Raw genomic sequence first — 16,641 nt, 5'->3', positions numbered from 1 at the left:
TTACATGATTAAGGAAAAATAGTAAAAGAGATATTATAATTAGTTTGGATATAAATGGATCAAAACTACATTGTTTGAGGGGTGTATATATAAACTTAGGTACATAATAACCACATATTCCTTAAGCCCATATATATATATATATATATATATATATATATATATATATATATATATATATATATATATATATATATATATATATATATATATATTATTGAAAACGGATAATATTAAACTTTCAAAATAGTAATAGATAACTTTTTGTAAAAATGTTCGGATACAAGTGATAAAACACATTATATATTTGTATTTTATATTGATTATATTAACATTTTCTTTAAAAAGAATAAAAGATAGAAGGAAAAGTGTGTTGTCTTCCACCAAACTTTATCTTTTCTTTCCCATTATGTAAGGCACATGAAGTTGAAAAAAATTTGGTTACAGCTCAAAAGATTTCAACCAATTCCCGCAAAGAAGTTGATCTTCCCCAAATTTCGTGTTTCCCCCAATTGGAATTGGAATTGGAATTGGGATTGCCAAATTTACACTAATCAAAACCCTACTTTAAACAATCTGTTCTGTCCCCACTCAATCAGTTACCACCCCACCACATGTATATGTATATATGGAACACCCAAACAATTGTCCCATTCAATTCTCCCATCTGTCAAAACCACACACCAATATTCTCTCTTCCCTTCCGCAGATCCCCCATATAAACTGTACATAACAAAAATCTCATTCTTTTGTAGATACATGTATATGCATACACATAGAAAAAGAGCGCGATTCGTGTAGATTCAGTCGCCTGCGGTTCAATCGGATTCCGATTTGATCGCGGTTTGGATTTGATACGTTCAATTTGTCAACGATTACAATGGCGCCACCGCATTGTGTATTGGTCACCGGTGGTGCCGGCTACATTGGCAGTCACACCGTGTTACAGCTGCTGTTAGGTGGTTACAAGACCGTGGTGATTGATAATCTTGACAACTCATCACAAATCGCTATCAATCGAGTCCAAGAACTCGCTGGTGATCATGCCGCTAACCTAGTTTTTCATCAGGTTAATGTTCTTCTTTTTCCCCCTTTTAATTTACTTACATTTTTAACAAATTGTTAGAGCTTTGAGCAATTAAGATCAGTTGGTCAATCGAAGTGTTTATATTCAATGCTTGATTTTCGAAATTGGGGTTTAACTAAACAGTTTTTTTAAGACCCTTTCAATTTCGCCATTGTTTCTGATTTCTTGAAGCGTCTTCTCGGTTCTAAATTCGCTTTCATTTTTATCAGTTTCCAGTTGATCTGGAGCCCTGAATTTGGGTTTCTAGTAGTTGAATTGTTTTTAAGTAGTTTTATTGGATGAATCTTTATCAAGTGATGTGACTTTATGTTTCAATTGAAAATTGATTGATGGAACAGTAATGGAAGTTGGTAGGATTTCCAATTTTATTGGAGGGCTAACTTTTCGATCTTTCCTTTTTCATCATTCTTAATCTTTCAAATTTAGCATGACAAACTGTTTTAGCTTTCAACCACCCCATTTCATACAAAAAAAAAAAAAAAAAAAAAATCCAATTTCATATTTTGTTCAAACAATTTTATCGCTAGTGTCTTTTTCTTATTTTCTTCCTCTTCTTTTTTTCTCTTGCAGATGGACATCAGGAACAAGCCTGCATTAGAGAAGCTTTTTGCTTCCACTAAGTAAACTCACAACACCTTTTAAATCTCATCATAAAAACTCTCATGAAACTTCAAATTTTTTAATTAACCAAAGATTTTACACAGATTTGATGCAGTTATACATTTTGCTGGACTAAAAGCTGTAGGAGAAAGTGTTGAAAAGCCATTGATGTATTATGACAACAATGTTGTTGGCACTTTAACCCTATTAGAAGTCATGAATACCCATGGATGCAAAAAGGTATTATTAATCTTTTTAACATTCTATTATTAATATTTTATACAAATCGATAACATGTTTGTTTATAAAATTTTCAGATTGTGTTCTCTTCATCAGCTACTGTTTATGGTTGGCCTAAGGAGGTGCCATGCACAGAAGATTTTCCTTTATCTGCAGCCAACCCGTATGGAAGAACCAAGGTGTAATTTTTTATTTTTTTTTTAATGAAAAATGATTTTGTTTTTTTGATGATTTGAATGTGTTTTATGAACAGCTGATGATTGAGGATATATTTCGTGATATATATGCATCGGATTGTGAGTGGAAAATGATAATGTTGAGGTATTTTAATCCGGTGGGGGCCCACCCAAGTGGTTATATTGGTGAAGATCCTCTTGGGACACCAAATAATCTTATGCCTTTTGTTCAACAAGTTGCTGTTGGAAGAATTCCTGCATTGAAAATATTTGGAACTGATTATTTAACCAAAGATGGAACAGGGGTATGTTTTTTTTTTTTTTTTTTTTTTTTTCTTTTAAAATTTTAATTTAGTTTGGAAAATAAATATATATTTTTTTTTAATATGAATTTACAGGTACGTGATTATATTCATGTTGCGGATTTAGCAAATGGGCATATGGCTGCGTTGAGGAAACTCTCTGATCCAAAAATAGGTTTGTGAATTGTGTCGCGTTTTCTATTATTATTTTTTTAAATATATTTTAAGAATCTTGAATGTTTTATTGATGATGTGATTATATATATTTTAGGTTGTGAGGTTTATAATTTGGGAACGGGTAAAGGAACTTCTGTTTTGGAGATGGTTGCAGCGTTTGAAAAGGCTTCAGGAAAGGTATATAGTCATTTTGATTTTTTTTTTTTTCAGATTTTATAAAAAGAAAAAAAAATAGTCCATTTTTATAATGTTTTATTTTTCGTGTTACAGGAAATTCCTCTAATAATAGCTGAACGAAGGCCTGGTGATGCTGAGGTTGTCTATGCTTCCACAGCAAAGGCAGAGCGTGAATTAAACTGGAAGTGAGTTTTATATTATTTTTCAATATTTTCATTTTCGTAAACATTCTTTTATTTTATATTATTCTTTTATCTGTATTAAATCGTTCTTTTTGTGTGTGTGTGTGTGTAATGTAGGGCAGAAAATGGGATAGAGGAGATGTGCAGAGACCAATGGAACTGGGCCAGCAAGAACCCGTATGGGTATCAGAACAAATAATCAAAGGGGTAAAATTGGAAATTTGCAAAGTCAGCGATATAATAGGAGTATAATACAAGTGATGTTTACCTGGTTTCCTTTTTGTCTTCTTGATAGAAGGTGTTACGTAGGCTAACGTCGAAAGTTAAAAACAAATAAACAAGTCAATAGTATTTAGTTATTATTATTATTTTTTTATTTAAAAACTGTATGGGGATCTTTTTACTTTTTACATATAGAGTCGGCTTCTTGTATATGATGAGATCTGGTGTCTGTGTAGCAATGAAGAAGAGACATATTACATATATAACAACATTCTGCATCTATTTATTTCTTTCCATTTTTCCTCTATGTTCTTTTATAAAACATGACATAACAAAAGGAATTATAGTCTATAGAGTATATACAACATAGCAAATTAGACCTTGAAATATTCTTTAAAGTGGTATTTTCCAAGTGGATTTTTGTTTGGATAGAATTATATTTACACGTGGCAATAGAAGAAGATATGAGGGTAGATCAGATACTACTCTCTCATTGGCTATAACAAAATCTTCTTATCCAATAACACCAACTAAAAACATCCATCCCACCTCCGTCACCACCCATCTAAAACTCACCACCGCCGCCACCCAACTTACACCAAATCCCCATTTCTTCGTCTTCTTGATTCTAATCAGCCACCACCACCCATGGCCATGGCTACCCAAGCTTCCCTCTTCGCACCCACAATCCCCAATCAAACCTCCCCATGGAAACAATCACAACTCACCTCCTTCACCACCGTCAAACCAACCAAACCCACCACCCGATTCACCACCATCAAGGCCGCGGCGGCAGGGGAAGTCCCCACCAAAGAAGCTCCGGTCGGATTCACCCCGCCTGAACTCGACCCCAACACCCCATCTCCAATCTTCGCCGGAAGCACCGGCGGCCTGCTCAGAAAAGCTCAGGTGGAGGAGTTCTACGTCATCACATGGGAATCACCAAAAGAACAGATCTTCGAAATGCCCACCGGCGGCGCCGCCATCATGAGGGAAGGACCGAATCTGTTGAAATTAGCGAGAAAAGAACAGTGTTTGGCTCTTGGGACAAGATTGAGGTCAAAATACAAGATTAAATACCAGTTTTACAGGGTGTTTCCGAATGGGGAAGTTCAGTATTTGCACCCCAAAGATGGAGTGTACCCGGAAAAAGTTAACGCCGGCCGGCAGGGGGTGGGTCAGAACATGAGGTCAATCGGAAAGAATGTTAGTCCGATTGAAGTCAAGTTCACCGGAAAACAACCCTACGATATTTGAATATGATCATGGATGGTTTTCTGATGGACTGTGATTATGTAATTTTCAAGTTAATTAATTTAAAGAAACATTTTCACAGTTTCAAAGTACATGTGAATTTTATAACATAACTAATCAACCTAACAAAAGATTTACGAACTAACTCCAGTCTTAAGACTTAAGAGACTTGTGAATTTATATGTGATCAACTTTTGTTATGTTTACTAGTGTTAACTTTTTTTTAACAAGTTAGATATTTTGGCATGATAAGAAAAAAAAATGAACCACAAGTTCCGATTTTCGCTGTTATGACCTTCGATATTATAATTGCTCAAACTTCTTAGCTTTGGAATTCGATTAACACACGAATGAACTAGCAATGTATCAACAAAAGTTTAAGTTTTTTGTTTTCAAAATTTTCAAACTACATGTGCTAAAACAATCTAAGACTAGTCATACAAAGTTACAAACCAAACTCTACTTGAGTTCAAAAGCCTAATCATCAAAACCTTTTATACAATTACATTGATTTATAAAAAGAAAAATATTACAATTGCAGAGAAAATGAGCTTCAAAATGCATCCAACACACAGTTATTACAAAACTAGCAACGAAAACCTAAAACAGATCCACCATTAATGGCGATAACGACTTTACACTCAGCTTTAGCTTCCACATGGTGTGTAAAGAAGTGCAAAACCCTGACCCGACCCGGCATCTCCATTTTAGTTTCTATCTCCAAACTGGGTCCGATCCGTAACCCATTCATCCCCTCCGGCTGACGGTTAATCACCGACAATAACGGAAAAGACTTGACGGAAAATGTGGCAGCCATGTACTGCGTACGACGGGCTTCAATCTTGCCGGAGGGAACAAACATGAACCCCACCTGGTTTCCGGCGTAGAGGAGTTGTAGAGAGCTGTCGTAATGTGTGAAAACGCCACGGTTGGGGTTGTTGACGGCGATGTAGTGGGAGATGGTGAAGGTGACGGTGGTGTTGGTGGTGGAGAAAGATGGAAGTTGGACGGCGGTGACGGCGATAGCGGGGGTTTTGGGCTTGAATAAGGTGAAGAAAATAATGAGGATGATGATTGTTATGAAGATTAAGAAGATGGTGGCTACGATGCATGAAGCTAGATTTGTCCTGCCGGACGGCGGCGGCGATAGATTTTTCCGGCCTCCCATTCGGGTGTTGGGTCAAAGAGGGCTCTGTTTTTCAAAAAAGAGCAATAAAACTTCTACTATTTCTCATGCTTTTACTTTTTCTCATGCAATGAGTTGAAATATCTATCTTTAATATAAAGTTTTTACATATAAATCAAGAAAATTTTAAAATGAGAAATTCACATATATATATATATATATATATATATATATTTATCTTCTTATAAAAAATCATTATTATTGATATGAAATTACTCAAATATCAGCAAAGAATTAACATTTTATTTTAAATTTAAGTTTAATCTGTAAAATTTTATAATTTTTATATATCTAATAAAAAAATTAAATATATTTAATAAATTATAAATCAGAGCTATAATTGTCTGGCACAAGGGAGCACAATAATTATTACTGACTTCCCTTGGGGCAAAATTGTCAAAAGCTGAAAAGAGAAAAGAGAGCAAGTGGGGCCAAACGGAGCTCGAACTGCGCGGAGGAGGAAGGTGGAGGTAGCGGTGGTCATCAGTCACACTCGTGGTGGGGTTGGGGAATCTTCCTTTAACCAGATTTAAGCTTTAAAAACCCTTCGATGTTAAATTTAAAAGGAAAAAAAAAATAAAAACAAACTCAAATTTACAAGTTTTTTAACACATCAATTATCATAAGCAACAAAAGCTTTGTTACATAACTACAAAATACAAATCATTCAACTACGAACCCAAATTCAGCAACAAGATCTAAAAAACACCATTGCTGATCATGATCACACTTTTATTCGTATCGCTCCAAACTTCCATCAATCACCTCAACAGAAATTCAAAGCAAATACTTCATAAAAAATAAAAAAAAACTAAAACCCAACAAATTACTCAAATCCTATACGAGCCCTAAACACACACATTCTCAAGCTCAGAATCCATGATCTTAGAGACAGTTTCAAGAAACACAGCCTCACTCCTTCCCGTGATCATGGAACCATAGGCTTTTCCAACAATCTTTTCAATCATGGATTCTTTGTTTAATGTTTCTCTACACATGATTTTGCCTATGGTGAAGGGGGAGAGCCCTTTTTTTGCACCTTTTTTTAGAAGCATGGTGGAGATGCGAAAGGTACGTGCACACTCGAGTGAAAGGTCCCACCCATATGAGCTTAAAAGTGCTATGTCTTGCTCTGCATCTAGCGAGTTTATGTAGTCAAGTGATTTTTGTGAGTAGGGTTTGCGCGCTTGTGGCCAATAGAGCCAATCAAACGTGCAATCTTCGAACTGTAAAACAAACAACAAATGCAAGTTAGACTGGACAAGACATGACATGACATGACAGAACAGAACAGGTTGTACTGCTCTAATGCTCTAATATAGATTAGGACATGACAGGACAGGACAAAACAGATTGTACTGGATTTGCAGATAAAGAGACTTACATTCTCGGGCAAGCAGTATCCATGATCGATAGGAATCAACACAATCCGATCACCTTCGCGGTTCATCAAAATATTTCCAGCATGCCTATCGGCATTTGCGGTTCTCAAATCAAACACCGTGATCTTATGAACCTCTTCCACTGGAAAATCCCGAGGCCCCAAATCCTCACAACTCCCACAATTCTTAACAAACATCTGCAAAGATCCAATCTTGATATTCTTTTCACCACCATCATACCCTTGTGGATGATTAAACTCTTCATTCAAACACTTTACCATGATTGTTGGGGGCACACCCGAAAAACCCATCTCCATTTTTGTTGACCGAGGTCCGGTCAACGGATGGTCAAGGATGTAGGCTGCAACTTCCCTCAATGCACCTTCGCCTACCTTAGTCCCCCTCTTTAGTCCTTCACCATTTGTTGATGGAGGTAGCCCTTGAGGGTTGTTAACAGCCATTGGTTCTTCATCTATGGGTTTGAAAATAGCAACGTGTTTTTTCCCTGATGGGTGTTGCATAAAATACGCGCCACCTGTCCCCTCGGATGATCTAATCGGTTTTTTCATCTTTTTTAAACCTTCTGATGCTGAATGTAACATGTCCCATATGACAGGTGGAATTTTCATTTCAGGATTGATGATAATAGGCTGCAAAAGTGATTTGTTTTGAATCTTTTTGTTTCCAAGATCTTTTCTAGGTTGAGATTCTTGAGGTTTCTGAACAACCAAATGAACAACAGCATCTTGATTCTTGCAAATGTCATCAATGAGTCTTTGATCATCAAGCTTTTCGCCATTACACAAGATTTCTTGATCATCAATGTTAACAAATGGAAACCCTTTTGCTTGTTCTGATATCTTCTGTTTCAGATGCCTTATGTTTCTAAACCTTTCAACTTGGAATTTGAATTCTTTTCTGAAAGCGGTTTCGACTGTGATTACAAGAAGGTTAGAGACCCTGAGAATTAAATGAAGAACATCACCACTTGAAACACCGTAGTCTGTAAGAAGAGTGTTGTTTCTTGATAATTCTTTTCCTTCGAAAACTAGCTTCTGTTTCTTCACTAGAAACCCTTTACATGTTTGAATCCTGAGTTTAACTGAAGCTATGGAATCGGATTCCAGAATACACATGGGAATCACAGAATCAGCGACAGTTAGGTATATGACAATGGATTTGTTCCGGTTATGAATGAAACCGGATTCTATGTGGATAGGACTCAAAGCAACATCAACAGCTGACATTGTAGCAATCCGATCACACAAAGTGTTAAACTTTTGGCTTCTTCTTCTTCTTCTTCCTCTTCACTATCTTCTTTTGTTACAACAATATTCGTCACATCTCAATCAAATAGAACATGTATTACACTTACAACAACAACAAAAAAACGAACCCTAAAGAATCAAAAGGTTTCAACAAACAAAAGTAATTACTTTGTTCAGAAACAGAAACAAAAGAAAAGAACCAAAACCCTAATGCCCTTTCAACAGAAGGACCCCCAAAAGAGCCTCGTATCAAAGGGCATTTTACTCGATTAACTCCAAAAGACGATTCAGCTGTGAGAATTTAAATAAGATCAACAATATCTCTTGTAATAGAAATCAAGTGGTAAAAAGCGAAGAGATCGGCGACACGAAGGGGGACAATCAAGAAATGGAGCGTGTTTCTAAAAGATGAAACTTTTTTTTTAAAACAATTTTCGTGGATTCTTACCTGGTTGGGAAGAACCAAAGGTCAATTTGAAGAAAGTGATGAGCTTATATCGATGTTGATGATGATGAATTGAGACGTGATCTGTTGATGAAGTGGTTACCAAAAATAGAAATGCATCGGAGGTGAGGTGGTGTGACTTGGTTTTAGGGTTCAAATGATTGTGCGAGAGTTTCGTCGGATTTATGATTCCGGGGAAAATGTCGATCGGTGGTGAAGTGAGAGAGCGAAAGTATAGCCGTTGAGTTTGGTTTTTGTCTTGACCTGAAACATCATCAACAATGATGCTTTGTATTATCAACTATCAACGGCACTTTCGAGCGTCTTGCTTTCAATTTTTGCTTTTATTTTTATTATATAATAGTAATAAAAAAAATAAACATATTATTTATTCATTTTTTAATGAACATACTTTTAGGAGTACAATTTTTATGAAACATAGTACAATTTTTATGAAACATAGTTTTAGAAATATTGTTTCTGAATTTATATTATAAACATATAATAGAAAAGCGACCGATTATTTAATATAAAACTTGGTTTGTGATAAATATTTTTTTATATTTAATTATAAACATAAAAGTTTCAAATTTTAATTTGAAAATATAGTTTCTTAAAATAAAATTTTATTAACACTCTGTTCCTGAGTTTAACTTAGGACGTGTTCGGTACAGAGCATTTGATAGCTTTTAACGTTTGACAGAACGTTCCGTTTTGAACAGAAAGCATTGTTCGTCACTACAAACTACAAGCGTTTAGTTTAAACAAAACGCTTTAAATCCAAATGTTACTTCATATGGCGTTTAACAAAACGTTATAAACTACCTGCTACCGGCTAATTTTGCCGAACACGCCCGTAATGAGGGAAAAGAAAGAAAATGAGTAGAATTGGAAAAAAGTTAAAAAAAAAAAAACTTGGTGTTCTAGAGTTTCATTAAAGGAATGAAGTAAAAGAATATGGAAGGATCGTGTTTCCTTCTAACTTTCCTTCCAATTTGGAAGGATTTAGAGAGAAGTAACAAAATGTTTAATTTTCCTCTCATTTATCTCCAACTCGGGCACACAAAATACAATTTTTTTTCCCCTTTCATTTCTCTTCCTTTCTGTTCTAAAACTCGAGAACTAAGTCTGTAACGTCCCAAAAATTATAAGGTAAAATTTTCATTTTTAATTCAACCAAAACACCAATTATCTTTTAATCATACATTTAAAGTGTAAGATAATAAAACAATCATTAGAGTACAATTCCAAAATCATCATATTGCGGAAACATGGGTAGATGCATTGTGATCAAGCCGGGTCCTTCCCTTTTGAACCAAAAGTACTTGAAACATAATCATAAAATTGTAAGCACAAAACTTAGTGAGTTACTCAAATACCACATATCATACATACCATTGGGCCTAGCCCTCGCATTGGGCTCAGCCCGCATATTGGCCCTAGCCCTGCCAAACCAATAGGCTAGCCCGATCATACAAATGAAAAATTTACAGAGACAGTTAGCACTCCACATAACATAGAATAGGCCTAGCCCTTCCTGATCCATAGGCCTAGCCCAACATACCATGCAAAAGTCACAAAGACAAATAGCATAACTTAACCTAGTGGGGTGACATTGGTGTCTTCAACCCACAGGTATAGTGAGGAAACTTACCTCAATCCGTTGATAATAAAAAAAAAATTGTTCGGGTCGCTGAACCGGATAATCTCGCACTAACTAACAATAAATACAACCTTAATTAATAGTTAACCCTCTAACCCAAAATCCAAAATCCAAGGCCCAAATCGTAATCCAACTTCCTAAAGGGTAAAAGATAAATTTACCCTTCCCATAACTAGTCCAACCTCTCATGGCCCAACCCCCAAAAGGTCCAATGCCCAAAAGGCCTAAATTAAACTCCCCAAGAGTACGCACCGCGTACTCACCCTCAAAGCACAATGCACAAGTTGTTTATGCACAAAACCAACATTACGCTGAGCAAATCTTAAATAATCTGAAATAAGTTCTTAATGGTTAAGACAAACACATCCAAACACTTATCCGACCCTAAATGATGTATTAACACATAAATTAGGCAACTTTACTCCTTTACATGACTTTATGGGACCAAATCCTTGTTTCTATCCATATTAAGAACACCAACTCATGCATGCATCAACAAGAACCCTCAAGATAACATTTTTATGACTTAATAACTCAACTAGGACCAAATATGAGGCTCAAAGGTCCTGGAGTAGCTTCTACTCATAAGAAAATGTTGAAATAGTGTCTAAGGCTGCAACTATATTTGGTAAGTACTTGACCCGATTGAGCATGGTCCTTTTGGGTTGCCTTCACCATAGCAACTTGACATGATGATTTATAATGAGAGAAGAAATATTATTAATATATTATGAGAATAATATAAGGAATAATAATATTGTTATTTGATTAATATAAGTCATAAATTAATTAGGATTTAATTTGGTGACTTAAAGAGATTAATTGAATAAAGGGGCATAAACTGTCAATTGTATGATAGTTGTATTTTGAGCAGTGATTCCTTGGGGATAAGGGGTGGAAGGATTTTAGGGTTTGGATAAGCCTATAAATCATCCAAAGGCTTATCAATAAGGAGATTGGATTTCTTAGAGCCTAAGTTATCCAATTAGGGTTTAAGGGTGAAACCCTATGAGGCTCACTAGTATAAATACACCATAGGGTTAAGAAAATCGACACACTTGGTATAGGAGAGACCCTGGCCGAATTTTCTCACCCTTCCATCTCTCTCAAATCATCCTCTTGCTAGTTGGTGTTTGTAAGCCATTAGAGGAGTGATATTTGTGACTCTAAGCTCCAAGGACAAGAAGATTCAAGCAAGTAATTCAGGGTATTCTTTTAGATCTGATTTCTTATATTATTATACTAGATCTATCAATCAAAGTCTTGGATGTATTGCATGTTCAATTAGAGAGACCTAGATCCAAGCATTAGGGTTTGTATGTGCACATAGGAATGTTCTTATGGCTCAAACCCATCAAAACAACCTTGGGACCAAAACATGGAAAACCCCGCCTAAAACTAGATCTTACCATAGAACCTTAAAGTTTGAAACTTTATACCCACAGAAGGTAGATCAAGATGCACAAAGCCTAGATCCACAAGCTTCAAGCAATCCCACATTTCTCCAAGCAGTTCCTTCTTCTTCAAAGAGCACCAAAATGCATGAAAACACACCAAAAGCTCAAGAACTACACTAATAAAGGCTAGGTTTTTGTTTCTAGGGTTTAAAGGGATAGAGGCTGAAGATAAGAGGGGTTGAACACAAGTTAACGAGCTTAAATAAGGTCCAAAACCCTAAATTAGGATTTAGGTCTTACTAGAGTACGCCCTGCGTACTTCTGGTATGCCTATCATACTCCATGAGGCTTTCGCGACCACCCTGGCTAGTACGCCCAGCGTACTAGGCTTAGCCTTTAAGCCTCCAAACTTCCAAAAGCCATAACTTCCTCGTTCTAAGTCTGTTTTTGACAATCCTTATATCCCCGAAAAGGTAATAAGAAGCTCCACACTTATATCAACTCTCCCTTGCCTTAAAACGTTTCGAACTTAAATATAAAATCCATAAAAGGTCTGAATTGACACTTTACCGATATACCCTTGAACTCTAAAACACAAACCGAACTCCCAGTTCATCAAATCTACATTTTCCACACCCAAAGGGGATTATTCTCTCTATCCCAAAGGCCCTAGGGCTTATAATAACCGATCTTCAGGTCGCGGCCCCAAATTAGGAAACGATTCAAAATAGGGTGTTTCAAGGTCTGCACGATATGTTTGTTTCAGAATAGGGTGAGAACCTATCCATGAATATACTTTTTCGCTAAGAAAGTCTCTACTGGGCGGGCTATTTCAATAATTACTTTTTTTTTCTAAGTACATAATTTACTTAAAAAAAATATAATGTAAGTATATAATACGCAAAAAAGTTACGTAACATTTTAAATATTTATGAATCGATTACTAATTAACAAACCATTTTCCATTTTTACATGTGTAACATCCTAAAAATACCGAGTAAAATTTTCATTTTAAATAAGTCAAAACCTTCATTAATTATCCCAAAAGACAATCAGAATAAAATTATTCTTAAAAAATCAGAGTAAAATCATATACAATCATTGCATATTAAATCTTCAGGGGATGCAGGGTGATCAAGTCGGACTCTTCCTTTTGAAACTGGAAGTACTTGAAACTATTTAAACCACAAAACTATAAGCACAAAATTTAGAGAGTTCCCCAAAATACCACATGTCATACTAATCAATGGGCCTAACCTTGGGGTATATTCCAACCCAACATACAATCATGGGCCCAACCCTATGGTATGTTTCAACCCGAACATGCAATAATAGGCCAAACCTTTGGGTTTATTTCAACCCACACATACAATACTAGGCCCAACCCTGGGGTGTATTTCAACCCAACAATACATGAAAGAGTCAGAAAGACAACTATCATTCTACATAACACAACCTAGTGGGATGGCATTAGTGTCTTCGACTCACAAGTACAGTGAAAAGACTTACATAAACTACTTAACATGTAACGCCCTCAGATTCGGGCTAGTCAATTTAGAGATAATGAGCGTCAAAAATGACTTTTTGATGAAAGATTATTTAGAGTAAATAATCTAAACCAAGTTATAGTATATGTCACAAGGGTTCCGTATATATAATGAACGCCGAAACTCGAGTTATAACGAAGAAGTTATGACCCGTCAAAGTTTTACGGCAAAATCAGCACGACACCGCGTAACGTAAAAAGTGAATTTTTGATAAATTAATTTTTAGCCTTAGCAATATAAACGAAAGTCATAGTATACGTAAAACCGAGAACATGCATAAAAAGAACGTCCAAATCTGACTGTGTGTGAGGAAGTTATGATTTTTCTAAGATTTAGCATATCAGTGCACAACCTGAAATTCGAATTTTAGATCGATCGACTTTTAGCCGACGTAACCTAAATCATAATTTAATATCTCATTAATAGGAGCTCAACTATAAAAAAACAGTCGAAAACCGAGTCCGTATGTAGTAGTTATGAATTTTACACGGTCGTTAACAATGTAATTTTATCATACTATTAAATTTAAAATCGGTCGATAATTAGCCGATGGAGTCAAAATAAGAGTTGTAGATCTTTTCAATATCTACGCGTGGATATAAAGAAGTTAAAAAACGGAGCTCTTATGCGAAAATTATGGAATTTAGAAATCGGAAGGGTGTTGCTACGAAAGGGGTGACGTGGCTTAATCTGGACCATTGCTTTCTCCCCACGCCTTGCAACCAGATGGTGACATGTGGCATCACTTCGACGAGTTGGAGGCCAAAACTCGACAAGTTTGACCTAATTCCAGCCTATAAATACAATGCGAGAGTGCCTTCATTTTTCACACCAAAACCCCTTCACTTCTCTCTCTAACTTCTCTCTAAGCCTCCTAAAACCCTGGTAACCTCAAGGTGCTAGAGGAAAGCCACAGAGCACCCGAAGGCTTCGAGAAAAAGAGCTTTTTTGCTCAAAAATTCTTCCCCGCAGAGCTCGATTCCTTTCTAAACCCACTGTAAGTTGAGTTATGGTTATCGTACTTTAAGTATAACTTATGTTTAAGTTCATTATCGTTATTATGAACCTATAAACTAGATTTATCAGTGATTCCAAGTAATTATATTGATTTATCTACTTACGGGGATGATGTCTAGGCTGTGATTTAGTAAGGTGTTTAAAGTGAGATTTCCAAACATTATACTTCGTATACCAAACATACCCTACCTCTAATATGATCCTACCTAATTGTTCCTTACTTGATAGATCATGAAAGTATACTTTGAGTTAATGATTAATCTATACTAACAATTAGTCTCAATAAAGATTAGACTAAAACTTAGCGATAATAATGTTAGGTTTCGTCGAAGGAAAATAGAATCGTTAGAAGCGAAGTGCTGCCCGAGTTTGGAATCATCACTTTAACAAGTGAGTGCATAGTACATTTCATGAACATGATTTTAATACAAGTATTAATTAAAGTATTAAATATCTGTTAAAGAGTTAAATATTTGTTAAAGAGTTTATGTGTGAGTGCATATTCCTTTTCATGAACATGATTTTAATACAAGTATTACTCAAAGTATTAAATATCTATTAAAGAGTTAAATATTTGTTAAAGAGGTTATGTGTGAGTGCATAATCCCTTTCATGAACATGATTTTAATACAAGTATTGATTAAAGTATTAAATATATGTTTATGTGTGAAATATTTGATATTGTTTGAAATACGTGTTAAGAGCATATATGATAATATATGTTGATTTAGGATACATAGTAAACCTAAATTAATTAAGAGGAATAATGGGTAGTATCTCCTTATGAGTACGAGTGAGATATACACAGAGGGTAGAACTTTAAGATCTATCATCGATCCGAGAGTATGGATTAGACATAGTCATTTGTCCTTTGTCCGAGAGTATGGAGAGGACATAGTTATTTATCATTAATCCGGGAGCATGGATTAGACATAGTCAATTATCCCTAGTCCGAGAGTATGGAATGTGCATAGTTATTGATCCAGGAGCATGGATAAGACATACCCGATCCAAGAGTACGGATTTGGTAAAGAGACTAATTTTAGATCCGAGAGTATGGATCGTGTTGTCGAGAGGATTGACGGGATGGGGTAAAATTGCTTATATGAGGTGAAATCGTATATATTGTGAGTTCTAATATATATATATATATATATATATATATATATATATATATATATATATATATATATATATATAACATTGTTGGATTCAAATCCCTATGTACTCACCATGTTTTCCAACCTGACACACTCAGTTTATTTGTATCATAGGTGTCGATATGAAGCTACATTACACTGAGAGATTAAAAGAGACGTAGATCACTAGTGTAAATGAGTGTAAGGTCTGTTTATGCTTATGTTTCTATATTGACGATGACATCCCGATGTTTTAAAATGACTAAAATACATTTCTTCGTAAATGATTTGATAATGTATTTATCATGTTTTTCTGGGAATAAATTCTGCAACATTTTTCTTTAAAAGGATATTTTGATTTTCAAATAAATAATAAACAAATCAGTCTTTTCTGGCCGTGAAATTGGGGATGTCACACAACAGAAGCTTAACAACTACCTTACAATAGAACAAACAATCCGAGCTACCTAGATCCAAATCGAGACCAGTCCTTAGTCAAATACTCAGTTCTATCCATGTTTGACCAAAAGTCAAACAGGTCAAAAGTCAACGGTCAAAGTCCACAAGTTCAACGGTCAAAATCAATGTCAACGTCACGTCGTGAGGATGCAAGGACAAAACAATCATGATTCTGGGCACCGTCACAGCGTGACATATCCTGAGTCATGTTGTGACTTTTGGCCAGAAAGCTAAATCTTCATTAAGTGTTTAATATCTTTAGACCAAAACATCAGATGTAGATCCTAAATAGCTTCATAGTGGATAAAGTTTCCAACTTTATCTATTAGTATGGTCCAAACAACCAAGATATAGTCTTTAAGTCTCAAAAGGGATAATAATGCATCTTTCTCGACTTAATCCATTAAGTCCAAGTCTCCAACCTTTAGATTTGAATCAACATGATGTTTAGATGGATAAAGCTTCCAACTTTATCCATCATAATGTCTCAAACTTTCAAGATCTAAACTTTAATACACTAAAATGACCTAAATAACCAATATAAATTGCATGACTAAAAGGGAAGGCAAAAGATCATAACTTTCCTAGTCCATGAGGTCCAAAAAGCATCCCAAACTGATCAAATTTCATTCGTGAGAACGGGTTTTCACCAAATTTCATTCCAACTTTAAATAATCATAACTTCTTCGTTTCAACTCTATTTTTGGTGATCTTTATATGG

At 35.3% G+C, this 16,641-nt stretch overlaps 4 protein-coding genes across 4 annotated transcripts; 2 read left to right on the top strand and 2 right to left on the bottom strand.

Annotated features, from left to right (window-relative positions):
* The first annotated feature begins 446 nt into the window (after positions 1 to 446).
* On the top strand, positions 447 to 3,459 carry LOC145001999 (UDP-glucose 4-epimerase GEPI48-like). Its single transcript, XM_078961316.1, has 9 exons — positions 447 to 1,069; positions 1,658 to 1,707; positions 1,792 to 1,927; positions 2,005 to 2,106; positions 2,181 to 2,408; positions 2,502 to 2,580; positions 2,677 to 2,759; positions 2,853 to 2,944; positions 3,059 to 3,459. Exons 1-9 carry the CDS (start codon positions 881 to 883, stop codon positions 3,138 to 3,140), a joined length of 1,041 nt encoding a protein of 346 aa, XP_078817442.1. The 5' UTR covers positions 447 to 880; the 3' UTR covers positions 3,141 to 3,459.
* A 247-nt stretch (positions 3,460 to 3,706) lies between these two features.
* On the top strand, positions 3,707 to 4,506 carry LOC145002001 (photosystem I reaction center subunit II, chloroplastic-like). The gene has a single exon (XM_078961318.1). It carries the CDS (start codon positions 3,812 to 3,814, stop codon positions 4,418 to 4,420), a length of 609 nt encoding a protein of 202 aa, XP_078817444.1. The 5' UTR covers positions 3,707 to 3,811; the 3' UTR covers positions 4,421 to 4,506.
* Positions 4,507 to 4,880: 374 nt separating this feature from the next.
* LOC145002000 (uncharacterized) lies at positions 4,881 to 5,685 on the bottom strand. Its single transcript, XM_078961317.1, has one exon. The coding sequence runs from the start codon at positions 5,583 to 5,585 to the stop codon at positions 5,004 to 5,006; it is 582 nt and encodes a 193-aa protein (XP_078817443.1). The 5' UTR covers positions 5,586 to 5,685; the 3' UTR covers positions 4,881 to 5,003.
* A 535-nt stretch (positions 5,686 to 6,220) lies between these two features.
* On the bottom strand, positions 6,221 to 9,006 carry LOC145001028 (phosphatidylinositol 4-kinase gamma-like protein). Its single transcript, XM_078960347.1, has 2 exons — positions 6,988 to 9,006; positions 6,221 to 6,829 (listed from the first exon to the last, which is right to left on the bottom strand). Exons 1-2 carry the CDS (start codon positions 8,230 to 8,232, stop codon positions 6,452 to 6,454), a joined length of 1,623 nt encoding a protein of 540 aa, XP_078816473.1. The 5' UTR covers positions 8,233 to 9,006; the 3' UTR covers positions 6,221 to 6,451.
* Positions 9,007 to 16,641: the final 7,635 nt, after the last annotated feature.

The sequence above is a fragment of the Lactuca saligna genome, chromosome 6, assembly GCF_052625555.1.
Source record: "Lactuca saligna cultivar CGN05327 chromosome 6, ASM5262555v1, whole genome shotgun sequence".
In the NCBI taxonomy this organism is placed as follows: domain Eukaryota; kingdom Viridiplantae; phylum Streptophyta; class Magnoliopsida; order Asterales; family Asteraceae; genus Lactuca; species Lactuca saligna.
Note: the sequence above shows the minus strand (reverse complement) of the source record. Positions and strands in the feature narration are given on the sequence as shown.